This window comes from Jatropha curcas, chromosome 7, assembly GCF_041381405.1.
Source record: "Jatropha curcas cultivar XTBG-Jc1 chromosome 7, XTBG_Jcur_1.0, whole genome shotgun sequence".
In the NCBI taxonomy this organism is placed as follows: domain Eukaryota; kingdom Viridiplantae; phylum Streptophyta; class Magnoliopsida; order Malpighiales; family Euphorbiaceae; genus Jatropha; species Jatropha curcas.
This window is the reverse complement of record NC_143157.1, coordinates 27722022-27741549: the sequence shown is the minus strand read 5'-3', so window position 1 is coordinate 27741549 and position 19528 is coordinate 27722022. Positions and strand designations below refer to the sequence as shown.

The following is a 19528-nucleotide window of genomic DNA, read 5'->3' as shown; positions in this document are numbered from 1 at the left end:
AATTAAATAATTAACCCGCATATAATTCAATCCACCGACCCTTCCCACGCTTTCACGTATAAAATGTACTATGGATAAGATCGAACATTTTTTTTTAAATTAAAATAACCGATGAGAGTTGGAGCGGAGCTTACTAGAATAACCCTGCTCTTTCTTACCCCTGTTTATGATCAAGTCAACGATGATTTTGGATTTATCTCTTACGAGTGAAGATCCTTATTCATCTCATAATACTATATAACATTGTTTTTTAAAAAATGTCAAAAAAAAAAAAAAAAAAAATTTGCTCACACTTCTACAGTTTTTTTTTTTTTTTTTTTTAAACTTTGGAATTCTCTCAATGGCGAGGTTAGATGAATTTGCATACACAAGAACATCTACTTCTGTTTAAACAATTAAAGGAATACCCCTTTCAATATACCCACAAACGAAAATATGAATATGTATTGCTATACTTTTATTAACATAGGAAACAAGTTTAGCCAATTATCACTTATCTCCACCTTCATGTTTTTAATATTCTTTTTTTTTTTTTTTTTGAGGAAAATAATATTCTTAATTAGGATCCCAATCAAATCAATTAACATAAACATCTACCATGACTTATTATGTTATTTCTTTTATTTATTTTTATTTTTATTTTTTAGAGGCTTTTTTTTTATCTAAAACATTTGTTTTAGAAGGTTAAAGAATATTAATTCATTTTAATTTTGTTATTATTTCTTCTAAATTCAGCAATTATTTTTTATATTTCTTAAAATCCATTTTATAACTCATATTTTTCTGTTTTTTTAATTTTAAATATAATAATTGAGAGAACCCAGAAAAAAATAATATAATCAAATTTATAGAGTGTTTTATTATCGGGGAAATAATTTTAATTGCTTTTTAATTAGTATATGAAAATTTTAAATAAGAAATAAGAAATGGGACAAAGGAATTATTAAATAAATTACCTTAATAATGAGTGTATTGAAAACTTTTATAATAAGATAATTTAATGAAATGCTCTAAAAATTGAAATGAAAAGCGAAAAGAAAAGAAAAATCTTACTCATTATTGCAAGAAGGATAAAGGAGGATTTATCCAATACAGAAGTAAATTTCTATAAAATTAAAGGGCAATATTGCCAGTGAAAATTTTAGTGCCTGAAACCATATATAATTACGTCAAAACTGCCATCTCCTCTTCTCTTTCCTCTGCTTTCACAGATTAGACGCTCCAAATCATTGACAAAACAATGTTGGCAGTTTTTGACAAGTCGGTGGCTAAGTGTCCGGATGCGCTGCGGAGCCCGCACTCTGGCCCTGCCTCCGCACTGAAAGATGGGTTTTTGGCTAACCATTTTGGGTCTGTATATCCTGGTTCAGTCACTGTCAATCTTGGTTCTGCTGGTGTTCTTGCTTACTCTCTAGAAAAGCAAAGGCCCCTTCTGCCGAGGTAAATATTTTTTCCATACTCATTTCTTCTTTCGTTATTTTCGCTGTTTATCATCTGTGTTGATCTAATCTTGATGGTTCCAAGGATATGTTTATGTTTGATTCACGAGAAAAACAAAAATTTGATACAGATGATAATTTATGATATATACTTTCTCATGGTTCTTTATATATTAGATTTTTTTGAAAAATAAAAAAATTGATGGATCGTTTCCAAGATCGTTTCCTTATACTAACTGCATGTGCATTTGGATGGGCGTTTATAATCTGGTGATATTTGTTTGCGGAAATCTCAAGTCTTGTCGATTCTTTCAGTAGATCTTGATGATTTAAATTTGGGAACTTGGTTTTTGTGAATTCATACGAAAGAATCGCAGCGTAGCCGGATTTGGGTTTCTGATTTGGTTGAGGCTTGTACCTAGCAAAAATTGTTTCTGAGATCTTTCTTTATTCTGTTGGTTTATCTAAGGTTTTGTTTTTGGTTTAGTATTGCATATGATCTGATTCTGGGGATTCCTTTTGTTTTTTTTCTCTAATTTCCTCCTGAATAACATATTATTTTATTTATGCTTTTTAACAGAGACGAAAGATGACTAATCTTTATATCATATCAGTGCTCGTCATTTTTCTTGGAAGCATTTGCATGTTACGTATATTGGAGTAATCCTATTTGTATACCAAATATCATTTGAATCTTGCTTCCGCAGAATAGTCTATAACTCCCATGCAAAGATAGAATTTTTACATTATTTTAATATCTGCGTTTTGATTGGTTTTTTGTAGCAATTTTGTCTCTTGTCGTGGTATAGAAGGTAAACGGTTTATTTCTTTATGTTTGAATATTAAAGATGTTTTGGCGTGTGTTTCTCTTCTGGAAATCCAATTTTTGCAGGAAAATAAGAAGTCCATATCAACTTTTATTCATTTCCCAAATTTGTCTTTTGAAGATTGCATAGAAGTCGCAAAAATTCTGAAAAGTACATTCTTGGTTTCCCTTTCTCATTTGTTCTTAACTTTGGTATATATATAATTTTCTCTTGCTAGATTATTTGCTGTTGTAGACGACATTTTCTGCTTGTTCCAAGGAAACATTGAGAATGTTGCAGTACTTAAGCAGCAATATGGCTTGAGCAAGACTGCAAATGAAGTAATCATTGTTATTGAAGCTTACAGAACCCTCAGAGATCGAGGGCCTTATCCTGCTGATCAGGTTGTCAAAGATATTGAAGGGAAATTTGCTTTCATTTTATATGATAGCACTTCAAAAGCCACATTTATAGCTGCTGTAAGTAGGTCTTTCGGTTTAGAATTCTGCCCTTTGTTGTCATGGATGCCCCCTCATGCATTCTTCCACCACCCCCCCCCCCCCCCCCCCTTGGATTGATCTGCTCCCCTATATTTTATATATGAACAGTTGCTTGAATTAAGCTTAACTCTTTTCTCCTTTTATGCAGGATGCTGATGGAAGTGTACCCTTCTTCTGGGGAACCGATTGTGAAGGTCATCTTGTTCTTTCAGATGATGTTCAGATTTTGAAGCAGGGCTGTGGGAAATCATTTGCACCATTCCCTAAAGGTGAAATTTTTTTGAAATAATAGTTCAATTATTTTCCATGTGAATGATCTATCAGAATCACTTTTCAGTGCTTTTTCTAAAAGCTATCCTAGCATAAAGGAAAAAAAAAAAATCTAAAAAGACTAAGGAAAACCCATGAATAGGACTAAAATGTGCTTCTATTGTGTCTAGAATTAGTGTGAGATGCTAGCTGGTAAGAAGGGTATACTATTTCCTTGAATTGAAATGTTCACCACAATATATGCATCATATTTTTCTTCATGTATTTATATTTTAAACTTTCTTCTCTGTTTACCACATGATCCCATGAACTTTAGATGGTCATTTGCAAATATAGGATACCGTGACATCTCCAAGAATTAGATTGCTAGATCACTTAAATCTATTGGTTTCTGTTGTTACCTCAGGATGCTTCTTCACAACTTCTGGAGGCTTGAGGAGCTTTGAGCACCCGTTGAATGAGTTGAAGCCAATTCCAAGAGTTGATAGTTCAGGTCAGGTTTGTGGTGCGAATTTCATGGTGGATGAAGGGGTTAAGAAGGGAGGTGGCATGCCAAGAGTTGGAAGTGCTTATGACTGGTCCTCTAACTACTAATGAGAAGTTCTTATCAGCAGGCTCGTGTTATTAACGAGCCCGATTGGCTTTTACTATAGCTTTTGCTGATCTTACATTCCCATGTTTTAAGATTTTGCTGCATTAATATATCCCATGGTAAATATATTAGCATTCCCTAATGAGACAGCAATTTACGCTGCTGTAAATGTTGCTTGCTACTATCCAATTAAGCCCATACTTTGCAGGGTTATAACATAAAATAAGATTTACCGTTCATACAGTATCTCCGGTAATGGTGGTTGTTTTGTATTTGGAAATTCATCTTGGCTTGTTGGAGAGAGAGAGAGAGAGAGAGAGAGATGTTGAAGTTGCAAATTTACTCGTGCCCAACAACTATTAAGAGTTATGGATTTTAGAACGACGCATGCGCATATGCACAGCGTTGCCATGAGTCATCACCAGCCTTTAATTCCGAGGCATGGGGAGGTTTTTACAAAGTGATGAAGACGCGATAGCGTGGTTAGTAGGGAATAGGAATAGGGATAGTAATGTTGCCCATAGAACGCCTCAGGTATTCATCCATAAATTCGAGGCGTTGAGCTTTTTGGATACTCTCCACAGTTCCACTGACCCTATTCATGAGGAAGCTTGATTTGAAGTGGCAAGTTAGTTTATCCCCGATTTGGTCGTGAGCGCGTAGAAGGCTCCAACGCAGACAATGATCCATAACTAACGCAGGCAAATATCAGGAGAAGCTATAACCATTTGTCTGCTTCCAAGATTTTTAAAGCAAGCTCAAAATTTATCAAGCAAGTGCATATCAAAACACAGCATAGACGTAAAGCAATTTTATATTATAAAGCATCCTATACAGAGCCCATTAAAGAACTTAGGATAAATGTAGAGCACGCGCAAGGGCAGCTAACCCTTGCTTTTCCTCTTTTTAACTTTTTAAAGCAACAAATATCTGTTCTTTTCTAACCTTATACATCCACTAGTAGATAACTGGAAATCAAACAGTTATACTATTACGCCTCTTGCTGTTCAGCGTAAGGCTAGGAGCACACACTTCCTCTAGTCCTTTGCATCGGCAATACCGCCTGGTGTTATCTGAAATACGTGTTTCTGTAAAGAATAACTTACCGATAACGAAAAATTGCAATTTTATTGGGCCATCTTGGTTTTATTTCATCCCAAGTGATAGTTCGAGTTAGAATAGGAGATAAGCACTGGCCATTTTGGTTTTATTTCATCCACGATCTAATCTTACTATAATTCAATGATTATGTTGCTTTTACTAATTTTTCATGGAAAAATTGAATCAACCAACCAGAGCATAAAGTGAATATAATAACAGTAAGTTAAAGGATATTGCTTCAGCTTCTGGCAGATTTGGGGCATCAAACACCTTACAGACGCGTTGTTCACCTTTTCCTTTCCGGAACATCAACCTGATTGTGGCTGCATGAGCAAGCACGTGACCTCCAGCTGGTTTTTTTGGATCAGATATGAACACTCCGCCACCTGGGTCAGCTATAACTGCAACCAAGAATTGTAAATTGTATTTAACCAGTACCCTCTGAAGGGCATAAATTTAAGCCATACTTGCAGAACTACAAGGTGAGCTTGTGGCATATAACAACAGTTTTTGCTAGATATATAAACTTTACAGATTAGTAAGAACAATGGACTGAGAGATTTTAAGGCATGCTATCTTCAGCTTTCCATGCATGAGATTTACAGGACCAAGAGTACCTTGGTTAGTCATATAAACTGCAACGTTGAATTCTTCAGCTATCTTTGTCAATCGGGATAGCATCTGTGCTAATTTTTGCTGTAAAAGGCAACAGGCTCGTTAATGGACAGATAGGTTTTATATACGAGTTGACATAATCATTATTAAGAAGCTTGTTATGTTACCTGGCGCTCTGCGAGTTCTCCTCTACCAGTGAAATCCACTCGAAAGAGTGCAATTACTGAATCCACAATCTGAATTATATTCAAACGAAACAACATCCATAAACCGTCCTAATACTGTTACACTAGGATAACATGTAGATGTATAGTTCAAAACTCACCAGAAGCCTGAATGGCTCTTCAGACATTTTGGCAGCCAAACCAAGAAGCAGGTTATACTGATGCTCATATGTATATGCACGAGCATAGATGATCTTTCACATCCACGGAATAAAAAAGTGAGAATGAGCTTCTTCACAGGTCAACTGTTGATATCACAACAACTTGATACTTACATTGTCTAGGACTGCCCCTGGGTCCATGCCAAATCTTTCAGCTATTGGAACAATCCTATCAGGCCGGCTGCAAGTGCATATAGTTAAGAAAACAGAAGAGTGAACAGATGTCATATGGAGTTGATTTTATGAAAAGGGAACATAAGGCATATTGCCTCTCCAAACGCTTCGAAAAGGTAAAATCAAGGATACAAAGTTCCCTCGGTATCGATATAAGCGACTTTTCCATTCCCACCATGCATGTTAGAAGGAAGCTGCAAAGGCAATTGAAATGTTTATTTTGAAAGACTTAATGCAAACTTTTTGAGCATATAATTAATCATTAATTCACAAATCAAGGCCCCTGCCAACAAAATGATACATCGTTTTTACATTCCTGAGGAAGGATGGTTGAACCATAAAGGCAAGGAGAATTGTTGGAATGCAACCTCAAATTCATGAATAGATAAATCATAGCAAGACTGTAATACTCTGACTCGACCTTTTTGGTAAAAAGATTTCAGTATCACTAATCCACTAGTATATGCCTATTTATCAAAATCTCTTTTAGATTCTTTCGTTCATTTGAAGGAAGAATATACCAAATTTTCTTCAGAGTATAATCATGCATCAAAGAACAGGGTAAGAGAGAAACCTGTGTGGAAACACAAAGGGTATGGGCAAGCTGTGTTTTCCCAGATCTGGAGTAATAAATAAGGGAAAATTATGCTACTTTTATGATTGAAAATGGCAATAAAGCTATCAACAAAACGACGTAGAAATGGAATTCCTCACCGGAATTCTCCAAAAGCTTCGGTAATTGCTGAAGTTTCTATACCACCTTTTTAAATCAACACAAAATATTAGTTGCAAATAAATTTTAACAAACTACATCATGACATTAACACCTACCAACAAATACAGAGAATCTAAGAGTACAAGACTACCTCCTAACAGTTCATCAAGTGCTTGGCTTCCTGTTGTGATGCGAATCACAGACTTTCTCTGTTCAACGCAGATAAATATTAGATTTCATGTTTGTCAAGAAAGAAGCCGCAATGACTTTGAGACTTCCAGTGGATATGTCAATAACCAATGGGCTAAATAATTGACTCATTCAAAAGAGCAAAACTCGGATCTTAGACTTACTCTGAGTAGAGCATCACTTCCAGTTATATAACCAAAATTCTGAGAAAGGAAAGGAAAGGAAAGGTAAAAAGGAATTGGTAGTGCGAAAGCCACAAATAGGAAATGGAGTTTAAGAATTGAATGTCATTTTTATTATCATACAACTTGAGCACTAACCACTATTTTCTCTGCAGCTTCACATATCTTATCAACTTTAGCTTCCGATAATCCTTTAATCCCTGTTAGGTTCTGGAAAAAAGTAGAGAAAGTAGCAGTCAGAAGGCGCCAAAACTTCCTGAATAAGAAGACCATAAATGAAATTAACTATACCTTCTTTGTGTGCATCATCAATCCATTGCAGGTGTAGATCCCTGCATCTTGAAGCTTCTTGACATCTCCAGCATTGATTCCTTGAGAGATCACTAAAAAAAAAGCAGACGTTATAAACAAACAAACAAACTGACAATAAAATATCTAAATAATATTCAATGTGTCGATAAATCGAAGTGAAATTGCTAAGGAGAAACCAATTCATCATGTGTGATATCGGATCAAGGGCTCAACAAACCAGTGAATATCGGATAATTAATCATAAACAAAACACATAAAAAAAAAAAAAAAAAAAAAAAGAAAGACAGAAATGAAGAGCAATATACAACTTGAAATGCTAAAACTCAATACGCAAGACAAAGATCACGCGTCATTTTCCAGGATTAAGAGAATTACTCAAAATTTTTCAGCAGAAATAATCTCCAGTTGATGTATTTTTCAAAAAAAGAACAAAAAGGAAAAATCACAACAATGGGGAATGGAAGATAATGATCGGTAATATTGTAGTCGAAGCTTTGCAAACTAGAACTGCCAAGACTCTATTGCAGTTTCGGCGTCGCAAACACATAGATAACTCAAATTTTCCAAACGAAACGAGCGAGTCGCTCAAAATTTTCCAAACAAAAACGAAATTAACTCGACGCGAGAAAATATTCCAAAAACAAGTGGAAAACAGTCGAGAATGGAAGTAGCTTACACTTATCAATGGCTTCAAACAAGTCCTCTTCGTCATCAATGTCTTCTCGCTCCACCAGCTGTAGCTGGCTTTGCTCTTCGGCTCTAAGCATCGGAAATGGGAGATTTTAAGAAACAATTAGGTTTCTTATTAATGCTACAATGCGATATTGACCGAATTAAAGATAAATTATAGTGGGAAAGGCTGTGTCAACTCACTTGAGAGCAGCTATCATCTTCGATTTCAAAGAAGAAAATCTCAGCTAGTCGTTTACACTTTCTAACAGAGGAAATTTAGAGGTGTTTGGCTTAAGAAAGGTAGGAAGTGAGATTTTGAATTTAAATGTCAAATGTCCCTTTCAGTTTAATGGCATGAAATTCTATTATAAGGCGGGAATCGGAATTGACGAAGTTTTTTAAAATAGAATTTACGTAATAGTCAGATCCGAGTTTGGCAAGTTTCTTCTCGTCTCTCCAATCTCCGTCCTCCTGTTAAAATTTGCGCAGCTAATGTATTTAACCATTCTGTTTCTGCCACGTCACCTACAGAGATGCCCAATGGACCAAGTATTTTTCCAATATTGTGATTGTCCATATAAAAACTTCTCTATTAAATGAAAATGTTCTTTTTATGAGTACATTTACCTTCTAAAAAAAAATGAAAATGTTCTTTCGAAAAAAAAAATGAAAAAATTTTTTTCAATGCTTTTCCTTTCAATACTACGAGTATAAAAGTAACTGTTGATATAGATTTAATACACTGAATATGCACCATCTGAATTTATTTACAAAAACAAATAAATAATTTTATAGTATTATTGATTAAATCATTAAATATTTTATTAAACACAAAGAAAACTAATAGAATTATTAATTTTTTGAGAATATAATAATTATTAATTAAGTTTATAAAAAATAGTTTGTAGTAACTATTTAAGCATAGGACAATCAACAAGTTTGAGTAGAAAATATATACTGTTAACAGTTTTGGGGAAAAAATGGATAGTAAATAGTGAATTTTAAATAATTTTGAGATGATTATAAATTTTTTTATTTCTAACCATTTCAATATTCCAAGCTTATTTAATCTGGATTCATATCTGATAGATCTATGAATTCAAAATAATTATAAATTAAAATTATTGATCTATTCAAATATAAAAATAAAATCATTTCTTACTCATATGGTTTTGCTATTTTCGTTTTCATTCTAATTATAAACTTTTTTTTTTTTATAGAAAGTATTAACGGAATATTGTCAAAGCGGTTTCACTTTATCTTAGATAATACGTGCAAATTTAGATCGCATAAAAATGTATTTGCTATTCACGAGTTGAATTCAACATTTTCAAACAAAAATCTATAGCTGAAATTAAATTTGACTTTTTTATTATCGAAATTTACAGAAAAAAAATTTGGAAACTAAGTTTACGAATATAACATTTTATTAATATAAAAATATATTTTATCAGGAAAATTAAGTTACAAAATATCTAGATCGAAAAGTACTTTCCTATAATGATAAATGATAGAAAATTTGGATATCTATAAGAATAGATATTATATATATTTATATATGGGTACTGTTTCGGGCTTAGATCAATGGTTTGAATTCTTAATGCAACGAATGGATGATGCAAAAACAGGGGAGGCTTGTGTTGTGGCTTGGGAGTTATGGAATGCTAGAAACAAGTTGATTTGGCACCAGCAAGTAGGTGATTCAGCAACTTTTGAGAGACATGTACAGTATTATCTTAATGCGTGGGGAATTGCGAACTCGATAGAGGAAGAGCAGTTGGTACCAAGGGAGAGTAATATGCAAAACAGATGGCATCCACCTTTGACAGGTTTCAAATGTAACGTGGATGCAAGTTTTGATCCCAATTGGCCATGCAGCAGCGGGTTGGATAGTGAGAGACTGTGCAGGTAGATGTATGGGAGGTCCAGCTATGAAGCTGGGAAGGGTAACGAGTGCAGCGATTGCTGAAGCCATAGGGGTGCGGGAAGCGTTGAGCTGGTTGAAACAGCGATATCAAGGACAGCGGTTGCTGCTGGAGAATGACAACTTATTGATGATCCAAGCTCTACTCTTGTTTTGGTTCCATAATTCAGGATCATAAAACTCTCTTTGTTGACTTTGAGTTATCATGTTTTATTTTTATTCAACAGTCAACGAATTAAATGGCTCATGTGCTTGCAAAAACTGCTAGTTGAATGCATACGCTTATTTTTGATTTCATGTTCTTTGATTTTATTAAAAATTAATTCACCATTTCAGTCAATATATATATATATATTTTACTAATTCCATAATTTTTAACAAAACAAAATACTCTTTAGAAAATTTTTGTTGTCACCGAAAAAAATTTCCACCATTTAACAACGAAGTCAGGGTTGGGTCTATTTGGTCACGTCACACAATGCCCAATGCCCAATGCCCATCCCTGCTTTCTGTGTCCCAGCAAATTCGTGTAGTCGCAGAATTGATGTACTCAGCGAGAACATGCAATCCAAGTGATTATTAATCTAGAAAAAAACCTTTACTCGCGTGCCGGGAGCGCGTTTATCAAATTTCTCCGCTCTTGAACAGTTTTACTTTTTGACCCGCCGTGAAGACTACACTATGCCTTTGTGAGCCAGAATGGGCCGTCTGGTAATAACGAAAACAACGAGTGCCCCTATTGAAACCGCTGGTCAAATTTTAATTTTGCCTCTTTTATAAATAATCCCTCTCTTCAAAATAGTAGCTACTGCGCTGTTTGCCTCTAGATTCTAGGGTTTTCTCTTCTTCGTAACTTTGTAGAAAGGGAGCGGTTCTGTTATATCTGTTCCTCTTTCTTTCCACCGCTCCTCTCTAACTTTCCCTCTAATTTCCCGTAATTCTCCTGTTCACGTCACTCAATTTTCATTCGCCACCCCATAGGACCTTCCTTGAAAGGTCACAAACTGACGCAGGAATTCTCTTCTTGATTATCCAATGAAACGCTCTAATTCCACCGAGGCCAATTCTACTCCTTTGGTAAACCTCGAAAACCCTGGATCTTCGGAATCCACTCTGACGGAAGTTAATTCCTCGGGGGCGGCCGCAGATGTGGTGGCGGCGAATGACGAGGACAGCAATAAAAGGGACAATAATGTGGATGACGAATTGGTTCTCGACATTACAGGTAAAAGCTTGGAATTTGATTTATTAGAGAAAGCTGACGATTCCCTGGAGGAATTATATTTGTACAAGAATGCGTTTAGTTTGGTTCCGAGATCTGTGGGAAGGCTGGGAAGATTGAGAACGTTGAAGTTCTTTGGAAATGAGTTGAATTTGTTTCCGCTTGAATTCGGGAATTTAGTGGGTTTGGAGCGCTTGCAAGTGAAAGTATCATCTTTGGGGCTGAATAGCTTGGGTTTGAATAAATTGAAAGGATTGACGGAGCTTGAGCTGTCGAAAGTTCCGCCAAAGCCTTCGGTTTTCACGATTCTAAGTGAGATTGCTGGGTTGAAGTGCTTGAACAAACTTTCTGTCTGCCATTTCTCCATAAGGTAAGCATGCAAGTGTTTTACGTTTTGTGGTTAGGAACTTGGGAAACCTTACATTTCATTTATTTTTGAGCTTGAATGGGCAGTGTTTTGGTGGCATTGCCAAAGAAGTAAAAATACTTCCTTTATGTTGATTAAAGTGACGCTTCTTATTTATGTTAGACGTGTCAACTTTTGTTGATGTTAATTAATATGCCCTTTGAAGAATGACAGTGACAATGGCTGGTTGTATTTGATCAACGTAGAATTACTCTTTGTATCAGATATTTTGATTCTTTTCTTCATTGGCTGATCTTATAGTCACTCCTTCTATGATACAAATAACTAATTTATATCAATCATACGAGGTGAAATTTCATAAATATTGCAAAATTCAGATGTTGACTGTATATCAGTGTGTAGTAGCTGAAAGATTTTTTTATTTTATTTTATTTTTTTTATGGTGGCGGTGGCAGTGTTGCACCTATGGTAGTTTAAAATGGGTCTTTTTAGTTGTGGATCTAAATTTAAATGTTTAATGCTTCTTTGTAACATATTTATGTGATTACTTTGTTGAAGGGAAAGACTAGGTAGTTTAGGAAATCTTAAGGGCCTTGTGAAATTTTTCCTATTCACATAGTTAAGCTGATCAATGAGTTAAATGGGGAACTTCTAAAATATGCAGAAAATAATAAGAAGTTAGTAAAAGATAAATCAGAATGGAAAACATGGATAGTTTAGTAGTGCTGAAGCAAAGTGATAAAATTAATGAGAGAAGTTGATATGCATCACATGGTTTGGAGAGGTATATGAACACTGCGTTTATCATATTTGAATGTCTGTAGTTTTCTATTTGAATGGTGCTTAGAAAACTGTGATCACTTATAAAATATGCCTTTTTATTACAGCTTCTGCAAAACAACTGTTTTTAGATTGTTAAGCCTTAATAACTATGCGGTAGTTTTTTCTCCTCTGTACCTCGGCAAATTCAAGTCAATCTTGTACCCGTTTATTGTCCTTCTATCAAGATTCTGTTTTGTTTAGGCTTGTAGCTTCTTGAGTAATTGTCAGTGTTAGCAGTCAAAATTGTAATGTGATCTACGCAACTCAACTTCACAGTTTTAAGTGGCTGCATATGGATGTGCCAGTGTTTTGAACAAAAATTTTGATGTTGTGTGTTCTACTGTTCTCTTTCCTGCAGATATCTTCCTCCAGAAATTGGCTGCTTAGAAAATTTGGAGTACTTGGACCTTTCATTCAACAAGATAAAAATTTTGCCTGCTGAAATCACTCATTTAACGGCCTTGATAACACTAAAAGTTGCTAATAATAAATTGGTAGAACTTCCCTCAGAGTTGTCCATGTTGCAAAGATTAGAGAACCTGGACCTGTCAAACAATAGGTTGACTTCATTGGGTTCTCTTCAACTTGGGTTAATGCATAACCTCCAGTATTTAAATCTTCAGGTACTTTTCTGTGACAAACAATGGGTCATCTGTTTTCATAATCTTTAGGGGAGGATAGTAATGTACTTCCATTTGTTCAACTTTGTTGTCATCTGTTTTAATTTTATTATTGTTTGTGTGGCAATTTTATATTGAGGCTTTAACTATGCCATTTGCTATTTCAATTTGTTACCCAAACATCTTATGTTAAGCCACTTCAGACTTTTGGCGATTCTAAGTTTAGGTCCTATGTCTCTAGTCAAATTGTAAGAAATTCAATATCTTTTCATATTATTCCTGATTCTTTCTGAATCATGCTTAGTCTGTTTCTATCCTAGAACAACTACCACCTATTTGAGCCAACCTTCGTCACTCTTGTAAATTCTTGTTTTGATGGTGTCATCTGTCTCACTTTTTTATCATTTTATTATTTCTGTAACTTCTAATTCTCTGGGGATTCTTAATTGCAGTAGCTGTCTTATGGTTTTGTTTACAAATGAAAGATGATGTCAGCTCACTTGGCTATTTTTCAAGATGGGTCATTTTTATGTTTGCTCTGCGTGCTTTAAATGTTCGTGTCATGCATTTTGTCCAACTTTTTCGTTGGAAATGGATGATTCTGGTTTATCATTTGCAATTGTGTTTCCTTTTCTAAATCTAACTCATTTATTTATCTTCTTGATATATATTGTTCTAGTACAACAAGCTTATCAGTTGTTCTCAAATACCTTCATGGATATGTTGCAATTTGGAAGGAAATGGCAAGGACTTGTCAAATGATGATTTCATCAGTTCTTTGGTTGAAATGGATGTATATGAAAATTCCATTCAATCTGAAGACAGAAGTTTGTCTTGTAATGGTTAGTGCTGTTAGGTCATTTTATGTAAATGCCTCTGATGTTTTGACTTTTTCTTTGAAATCTTTTGTTTTATATTGTGGTTATGTCAAACCAGCCTTTTTGATTATCATGAATGAATGCAGGCTCTCATAATGCTACATCAAGCCTAGTAAGTGGATCTTCATCAAATAACAGATGCTATGCAGCACGGAGGTCAAGTAAGCGATGGAAGCGGCAGCGTTATTTGCAACGAAAAGCTCGCCAAGAACATTTAAACAACAGTAGGAAGTGGAAGGGAGAAGGGCGTGCTGAATTATTGAATTCTAAGGAGAGTGGAAATTGCAAGCTGGACGCCCTCAATGTGACGACCTCTGAAACTTTTCAAGAAGGTACTTCTGCCATCATAGGTCTGGATGATGATAATGAAGATAAAGTAGTAGGTTCAGGTGAAACTGAATCTGCAGATTTGCTGGTTAATGGTGAGGGTAAAAGAACCAGTTCTAAAAAAGAGCCTCACTTAGAGAATTGCTCATGTGACCTTGAATCTATAAGTAAAGATGGGGAACATGAATGTTCTTCGCAAGATGAAGGTTCATCTTCTGAAAAAACCAAAGCCATTTTTAAGTCAAAGAGGCATTCTGATAGAGATCTTGATAATCCAAAACCATGCAAATATCGAAGACCAACAGAAGATAGCTACATTTTATCCCGCAAATATAGTGATCTTTCATTTTGTAGCATTGAGGACCACATTCCAGATGGCTTTTATGATGCAGGACGTGACCGTCCTTTCATGCCACTAAGAAGATATGAACAAATTCTGCATCTGGACTCACGTGAAGTCATTCTTTTGGACAGGTCATTTTATTCAAACCTATGTGGACAGCAGCTTCATCATCAGTGCTGCAACTATTCTTATATATCTCAATACAAAAGACTGATTGCTTGTTGTTTTCTTTAGGGAGAAGGATGAAAAGTTAGATGCTACAGTTTTGTCTGCCCAGGCTTTGGTCTCCCGCTTGAAGAGATTAACTGGTTTTGTCAAGGAGAGGAATAAGGTTGCTGTTGATAACTTGCAGATTGTGTCACTGCTTGCTCTTTTTGTATCTGATCATTTTGGAGGCAGTGACAGAAGTTCTACTGTTGAAAGGACACGAAAAGCTGTATCTGGTTCAAACTATATGAGGCCATTTGTTTGCACATGTTCAACAGGAAATGATGACAATATTAATACATCCACAAAACATATTCTGGGCAATGCAGACGAGATCATTTTCTCTGATCTCTGTGAAAAATCTTTACGTTCTGTGAAAGCGAGAAGAAATTCCATTGTAGTTCCTCTAGGTTATTTGCAGTTTGGCGTGTGTAGGCACAGAGCGTTGCTGATGAAGGTAATTATTTCTTGTAATTATACTATATGTTAGTTGAATTCTATGTTGCTTGCATTACTGTTCGGTTATAATAATCTAATAAAAGTTTGGTTTGATTCAGTATCTATGTGATCGTATGAAGCCACCAATACCCTGCGAACTTGTCAGGGGTTACCTTGACTTTGTGCCACATGCCTGGAATACTATTATCATCCAGAGGGGTGATTCATTGGTTCGTATGTTGGTTGATGCATGCCGTCCACATGATATAAGAGAAGAGACTGATCCAGAATATTTTTGCAGGTCAGTTATAATAAATGTTAATTAGTTCATGGTAATTTTTACTGCATTGTTAGGTATGGTCTGAATATGGATGGTTATGAAGTCTTATGTTTTATCATCTAAGCATCATACAACATTGATTTTGGTTTAATTCCTTCTACTCAATGAAGAAAATCGAAGCTTTTGGTGTTTGACTAGAAGACTTTTGTGGATAAACCATTTAGATTCAGTTCCATGTAAAGTTTAGTCAGTTCTGATGTATTGTGCTCATTAATTTGGTTTTGTCTCAACCAATTCTGTTCCTGGTCTGGAAAGTAAGCATAGTATAGCCAAGCCACACTATTTTAGTATGCTCTTCAGCTTCTAAATTATTTTCTTTGATAATGAAAACTTGAGTGGATTTGGATTGTAGTAAAAGGAGTTGAAAAAGCAATGCATAAAATATTTGACAATTCAGATGTTTTAGTATGTGGAACTATGAGAATATGTTAAAGCAATTTTGTTTGCTTACAAACAACATAAAAGATAATTTGATTGTTGTAATCTGTTCTCTTTGTCTATTTTATATCTGATTTTAGACCATGTTTCTGATGGGTTTGTTTGTTGCTTTAGGTATATTCCACTCAGTCGGACTAGAGTTCCTCTTTCAACAGAGAGCACACCTGGTCCTGGTTGTTCCATGACTTCCTTCTCAACTTGTGATGAGTTAGAAAAGACAGTTTCTAGTACTGTCATTCAGTGCAAGCTTGGATCAGTTGAGGCTGCAGCAAAGGCATGTTTCCCTAAAATTCTTTTCAGGCTTGTATCGTCACTAAGCAGAAAAATTACTCTGATATTTTTGTTGAATTTTACTTGATGCTCATTGATTTTTTTAAAGAAAATAGTATGAAAATATTCTTTTGCTATTTCATTATCATTTTTATCCAATCAGAATTTCCCAGCAAACAATTGATATGTTGTCTTATTGGATGTTGCAGGTGCATACCTTAGAGATTTGTGGGACTTCAGTGGATGAGATTAGGGATTTCGAGTACAGATGCATTGGGGAAGTAAGAATTTTAGGTACTTTGCATCATTCCTGCATAGTTGAAATGTATGGACATCAGATATGTTCGAAGTGGGTTCGTTCAGAAGATGGAAAACCAGAGCGTCAGATATTGCAGTCTGCAATTCTGATGGAGCATATTAAGGGGGGATCTTTAAAGGTGTTTATCATTCTAATCTCTTTTAGCTGGTGAATGTTATCATGTCTTTGCTCAATATCCTGCTGTACCTGCATTGCTGATTATTTGCTTCATGCAACAGAGTTACATAGAGAATATGTCAAAAGCTGGTGAGAAGCATGTGCAAATGGAGTTGGCCCTGTGTATTGCTCGAGATGTTGCATGTGCATTGGCAGAGCTGCACTCAAAACACATCATACATCGTGACGTGAAAAGTGAAAACATATTGATTGATTTAGACAATAAGAGAGCTGATGGAATGCCTGTTGTTAAGCTCTGTGATTTTGACAGAGCTGTGCCTCTTAGGTCATTCTTGCATACATGTTGTATTGCTCATAGAGGAATACCTCCACCTAATGTTTGTGTTGGAACACCACGTTGGATGGCTCCGGAGGTTCTGCAGGCAATGCATAAATCTAACCAGTATGGTCTGGTATGATGCTTCTTTTGACTTAAGATTTCTTAATTGGTGGCTCATAATGCCTGGCTTATAGGTTTTCTCAATTTGGTCATTCATTTTTCTATTACATTCATGTGATAACTGCGTGAGGTTCCTCACAAGTTGTATGCTAAGTAGAAGAATGAATTCATGAACATAGAATTCTTAGTTACGTTCTTATAAGTTTCTGCTGTAAATTATACTTTTTATGACCTTGATTTGAGAAAAGAGATGCTGGGAGGAAAACTAGGATTCTCATCGTTGTAGTAAAATAATGTGAGGAGCTGCCATGCAGAACTCTAATCACCATGTTTATCATGGCATTTTTTTTTTTTTGGTTTGTTTATACTGTAAAACTTAATTGATTTGTCATCCAGTTTCATTTGGAAAAATAGAAAGTGGTGCAGACCACTTGCTGCACAACCTCAATGATGGTTTTGTTTGGAAAGATCATATGCTGTTTTATATATTTGCAAGAATCTTTGATGCATTTGATTATGCAATATTTTTTTTGGATATTATATAATGTGACTTCTATCTGGTTGTAGGAGGTGGATATTTGGTCATATGGATGCCTACTTTTGGAATTATTGACCTTGCAAGTTCCTTATTCTGGTTTATCTGAATTCCACATTAATGAACTACTTCAGGTTTGTCTCATGGATAATTGCAGATACCACAAAATTGTAGATGTAGATACAGTTCTTAATTCTCTCTCTCTCTCTCTCTCTCTTTCTTTCTTGATCCTCTTGCCTTTGTTTAAACAGTTTCTTTTACTCTTGAACAAAACAGGCGGGCAAACGACCACCATTGACGGATGAATTGGAAACGTTGGCATCAATGCATGAGCCAGCAGCGACAGGGTCTGGCTCAGAGTTGGCAGGACCTGAGGCTGAATCAGAAACTCTTAGATTCCTTATTGATTTGTTCCGGCAATGCACAGAGGGAAGTCCAGCTAATCGCCCTACAGCAGCAGAAATCTATGAATTGTTGCGTGTGCATACAGGTGCTTTCACTAGTTCACAGAGCTAGGTATATGTTTAGATTAACCTTTAGGTAATAACTTGCTTCGGCTCTGAAATTTTTGTAGCCCTAGGATGTTGTTTTACAATATTTAATATTTATTCGAGGATCCAATTGTCCGCATTTCTCCTTGAGTTATACCATCATTGTAGTTTTAGGCTTAGGTAGCTTTCAGCTTTATCTTTCCGAGTAATGTCCAGGATTAGATACAAAATTGGTAATTGCTGCCTTTGTAATCTAATTAAGATCTGTAAATTTTGTAGGTAGGTATATTTTCGATTGTGCAATGCTTAGGCGTCACCATACTTGTCCATTGTAAGTTGAACTGTTTAATTTATTAGAGCTCTCCAATTTTGACTTATTAGCAGCTTTGGATTAACTTAACCCAGCTTGGAATATTGAGGACTTATTATGCTGGCGAAAACACGATGTACTTATACACGTTATGGTAGTTGTTTGAATTAATTTTTATTTATATATTGATTGTATTGTGTTTAGGGCAGGGGCTAACAGGAGTTGCCCCTTCTTCTTGAGGTAAAGTTATTGGCAACTGATGGAGTACTCTGTTGAGTTCATCTCCCCGGTTTTAGTGCAAGACAGATAATTTATGCTGGTATTATGGGAAAGTGTGTTTTTTTGTGGTTCTAGGGTTCAGGTTTATAAGGTTAGTTGCAAATTCTCTTGTCCAGCTCGGGTTTATGTTGATTATTTCATAGGGTGAATTACTATTAGTCCTTTGATTATATTCAAATACAGAGTCAGATCCCTATTAATTTTGTAGTTACACGGTTTCATATTTGTCATGACTTTATTATTTTGTTAATTGCTAGTGAAATATTGTTACCTTCTTTGATGAATGCACATATGGCGTAAAAGCAAATAAGAGAGAATTACTATTTAATTTATTGGCTGTATTTAAATATCTTATTTTTAAATTTTATAAAAAAGTCTTTCGATTATTCAATTCTTTTGACAAAGTAGTGAATTTAATGGAAAAACGAAGTAGATGTAACGGATTGAGAGATTAAATAATTAAATTTTGAAAACAGTAGTACCGACCGATGTACTTGCGTATGACTAGAAAAGTTTGGCTCTATTTCATATGAAAGGCAAAGGTAAGCACCAAAATCATTTGAGAAAAATAATTTTTGTTAACCAATTGACAAACCGCGAAAAGAAGTGGAAGCCACATTGTTGATTATAACTGCACTTAGACGGATAATCTTAATCTGCGATCCAACCTGTCCATTGACTTGTTCCGTTCAGGTGTTTGTAATCATTTAACCTTCTTTCTGCTAAAAGAAAAAGGTATTCAATTTTTAATTTTTTTTTTTTTCATTCGCAATCGTTAATAATGATAACAATGTCTGTATATAAGATGGAGAAGTGCTCTAAAACATTTTAATAGTAAAGGAAAAGATCCCCACTCCCACTTCCAAATCTTGTCATGTTTTTGTTTTACA

The 19528-nt window shown here is 35.1% G+C and overlaps 3 protein-coding genes across 15 annotated transcripts; 2 read left to right on the top strand and 1 right to left on the bottom strand.

The window, feature by feature from the left end:
- Positions 1-1186: 1186 nt before the first annotated feature.
- On the top strand, positions 1187-3853 carry LOC105632049 (aluminum induced protein with YGL and LRDR motifs). Its single transcript, XM_012214324.3, has 4 exons — positions 1187-1440; positions 2484-2724; positions 2894-3014; positions 3422-3853. Exons 1-4 carry the CDS (start codon positions 1241-1243, stop codon positions 3607-3609), a joined length of 750 nt encoding a protein of 249 aa, XP_012069714.1. The 5' UTR covers positions 1187-1240; the 3' UTR covers positions 3610-3853.
- Positions 3854-4403: 550 nt separating this feature from the next.
- Positions 4404-8399, bottom strand: DMC1 (DNA repair (Rad51) family protein). Its single transcript, XM_012214325.4, has 15 exons — positions 8154-8399; positions 7957-8039; positions 7260-7351; positions 7107-7178; positions 6951-6989; positions 6749-6806; positions 6597-6642; positions 6457-6502; positions 6015-6076; positions 5823-5889; positions 5649-5741; positions 5491-5559; positions 5326-5404; positions 4943-5109; positions 4404-4689 (listed from the first exon to the last, which is right to left on the bottom strand). The coding sequence occupies exons 1-15, from the start codon at positions 8168-8170 to the stop codon at positions 4645-4647; spliced, it is 1035 nt and encodes a 344-aa protein (XP_012069715.1). The 5' UTR covers positions 8171-8399; the 3' UTR covers positions 4404-4644.
- A 2206-nt stretch (positions 8400-10605) lies between these two features.
- LOC105632051 (Leucine-rich repeat protein kinase family protein) lies at positions 10606-18913 on the top strand. 13 transcript variants are annotated; one of them, XM_012214327.4, is made up of 13 exons: positions 10606-11468; positions 12646-12910; positions 13587-13749; positions 13872-14586; positions 14690-15119; positions 15220-15401; positions 15993-16152; positions 16358-16585; positions 16686-17036; positions 17591-17692; positions 17835-18048; positions 18329-18380; positions 18569-18913. In XM_012214327.4, the coding sequence occupies exons 1-13, from the start codon at positions 10912-10914 to the stop codon at positions 18573-18575; spliced, it is 3426 nt and encodes a 1141-aa protein (XP_012069717.1). In that variant the 5' UTR covers positions 10606-10911; the 3' UTR covers positions 18576-18913. The 13 variants fall into 13 exon arrangements, 7 of the variants coding, with proteins under 7 accessions (XP_012069717.1, XP_012069716.1, XP_012069718.1 ...); XM_012214326.4 differs by having other exon boundaries at positions 18564-18913; XR_002284159.3 differs by having other exon boundaries at positions 10607-11468; positions 17835-18074.
- Positions 18914-19528: the final 615 nt, after the last annotated feature.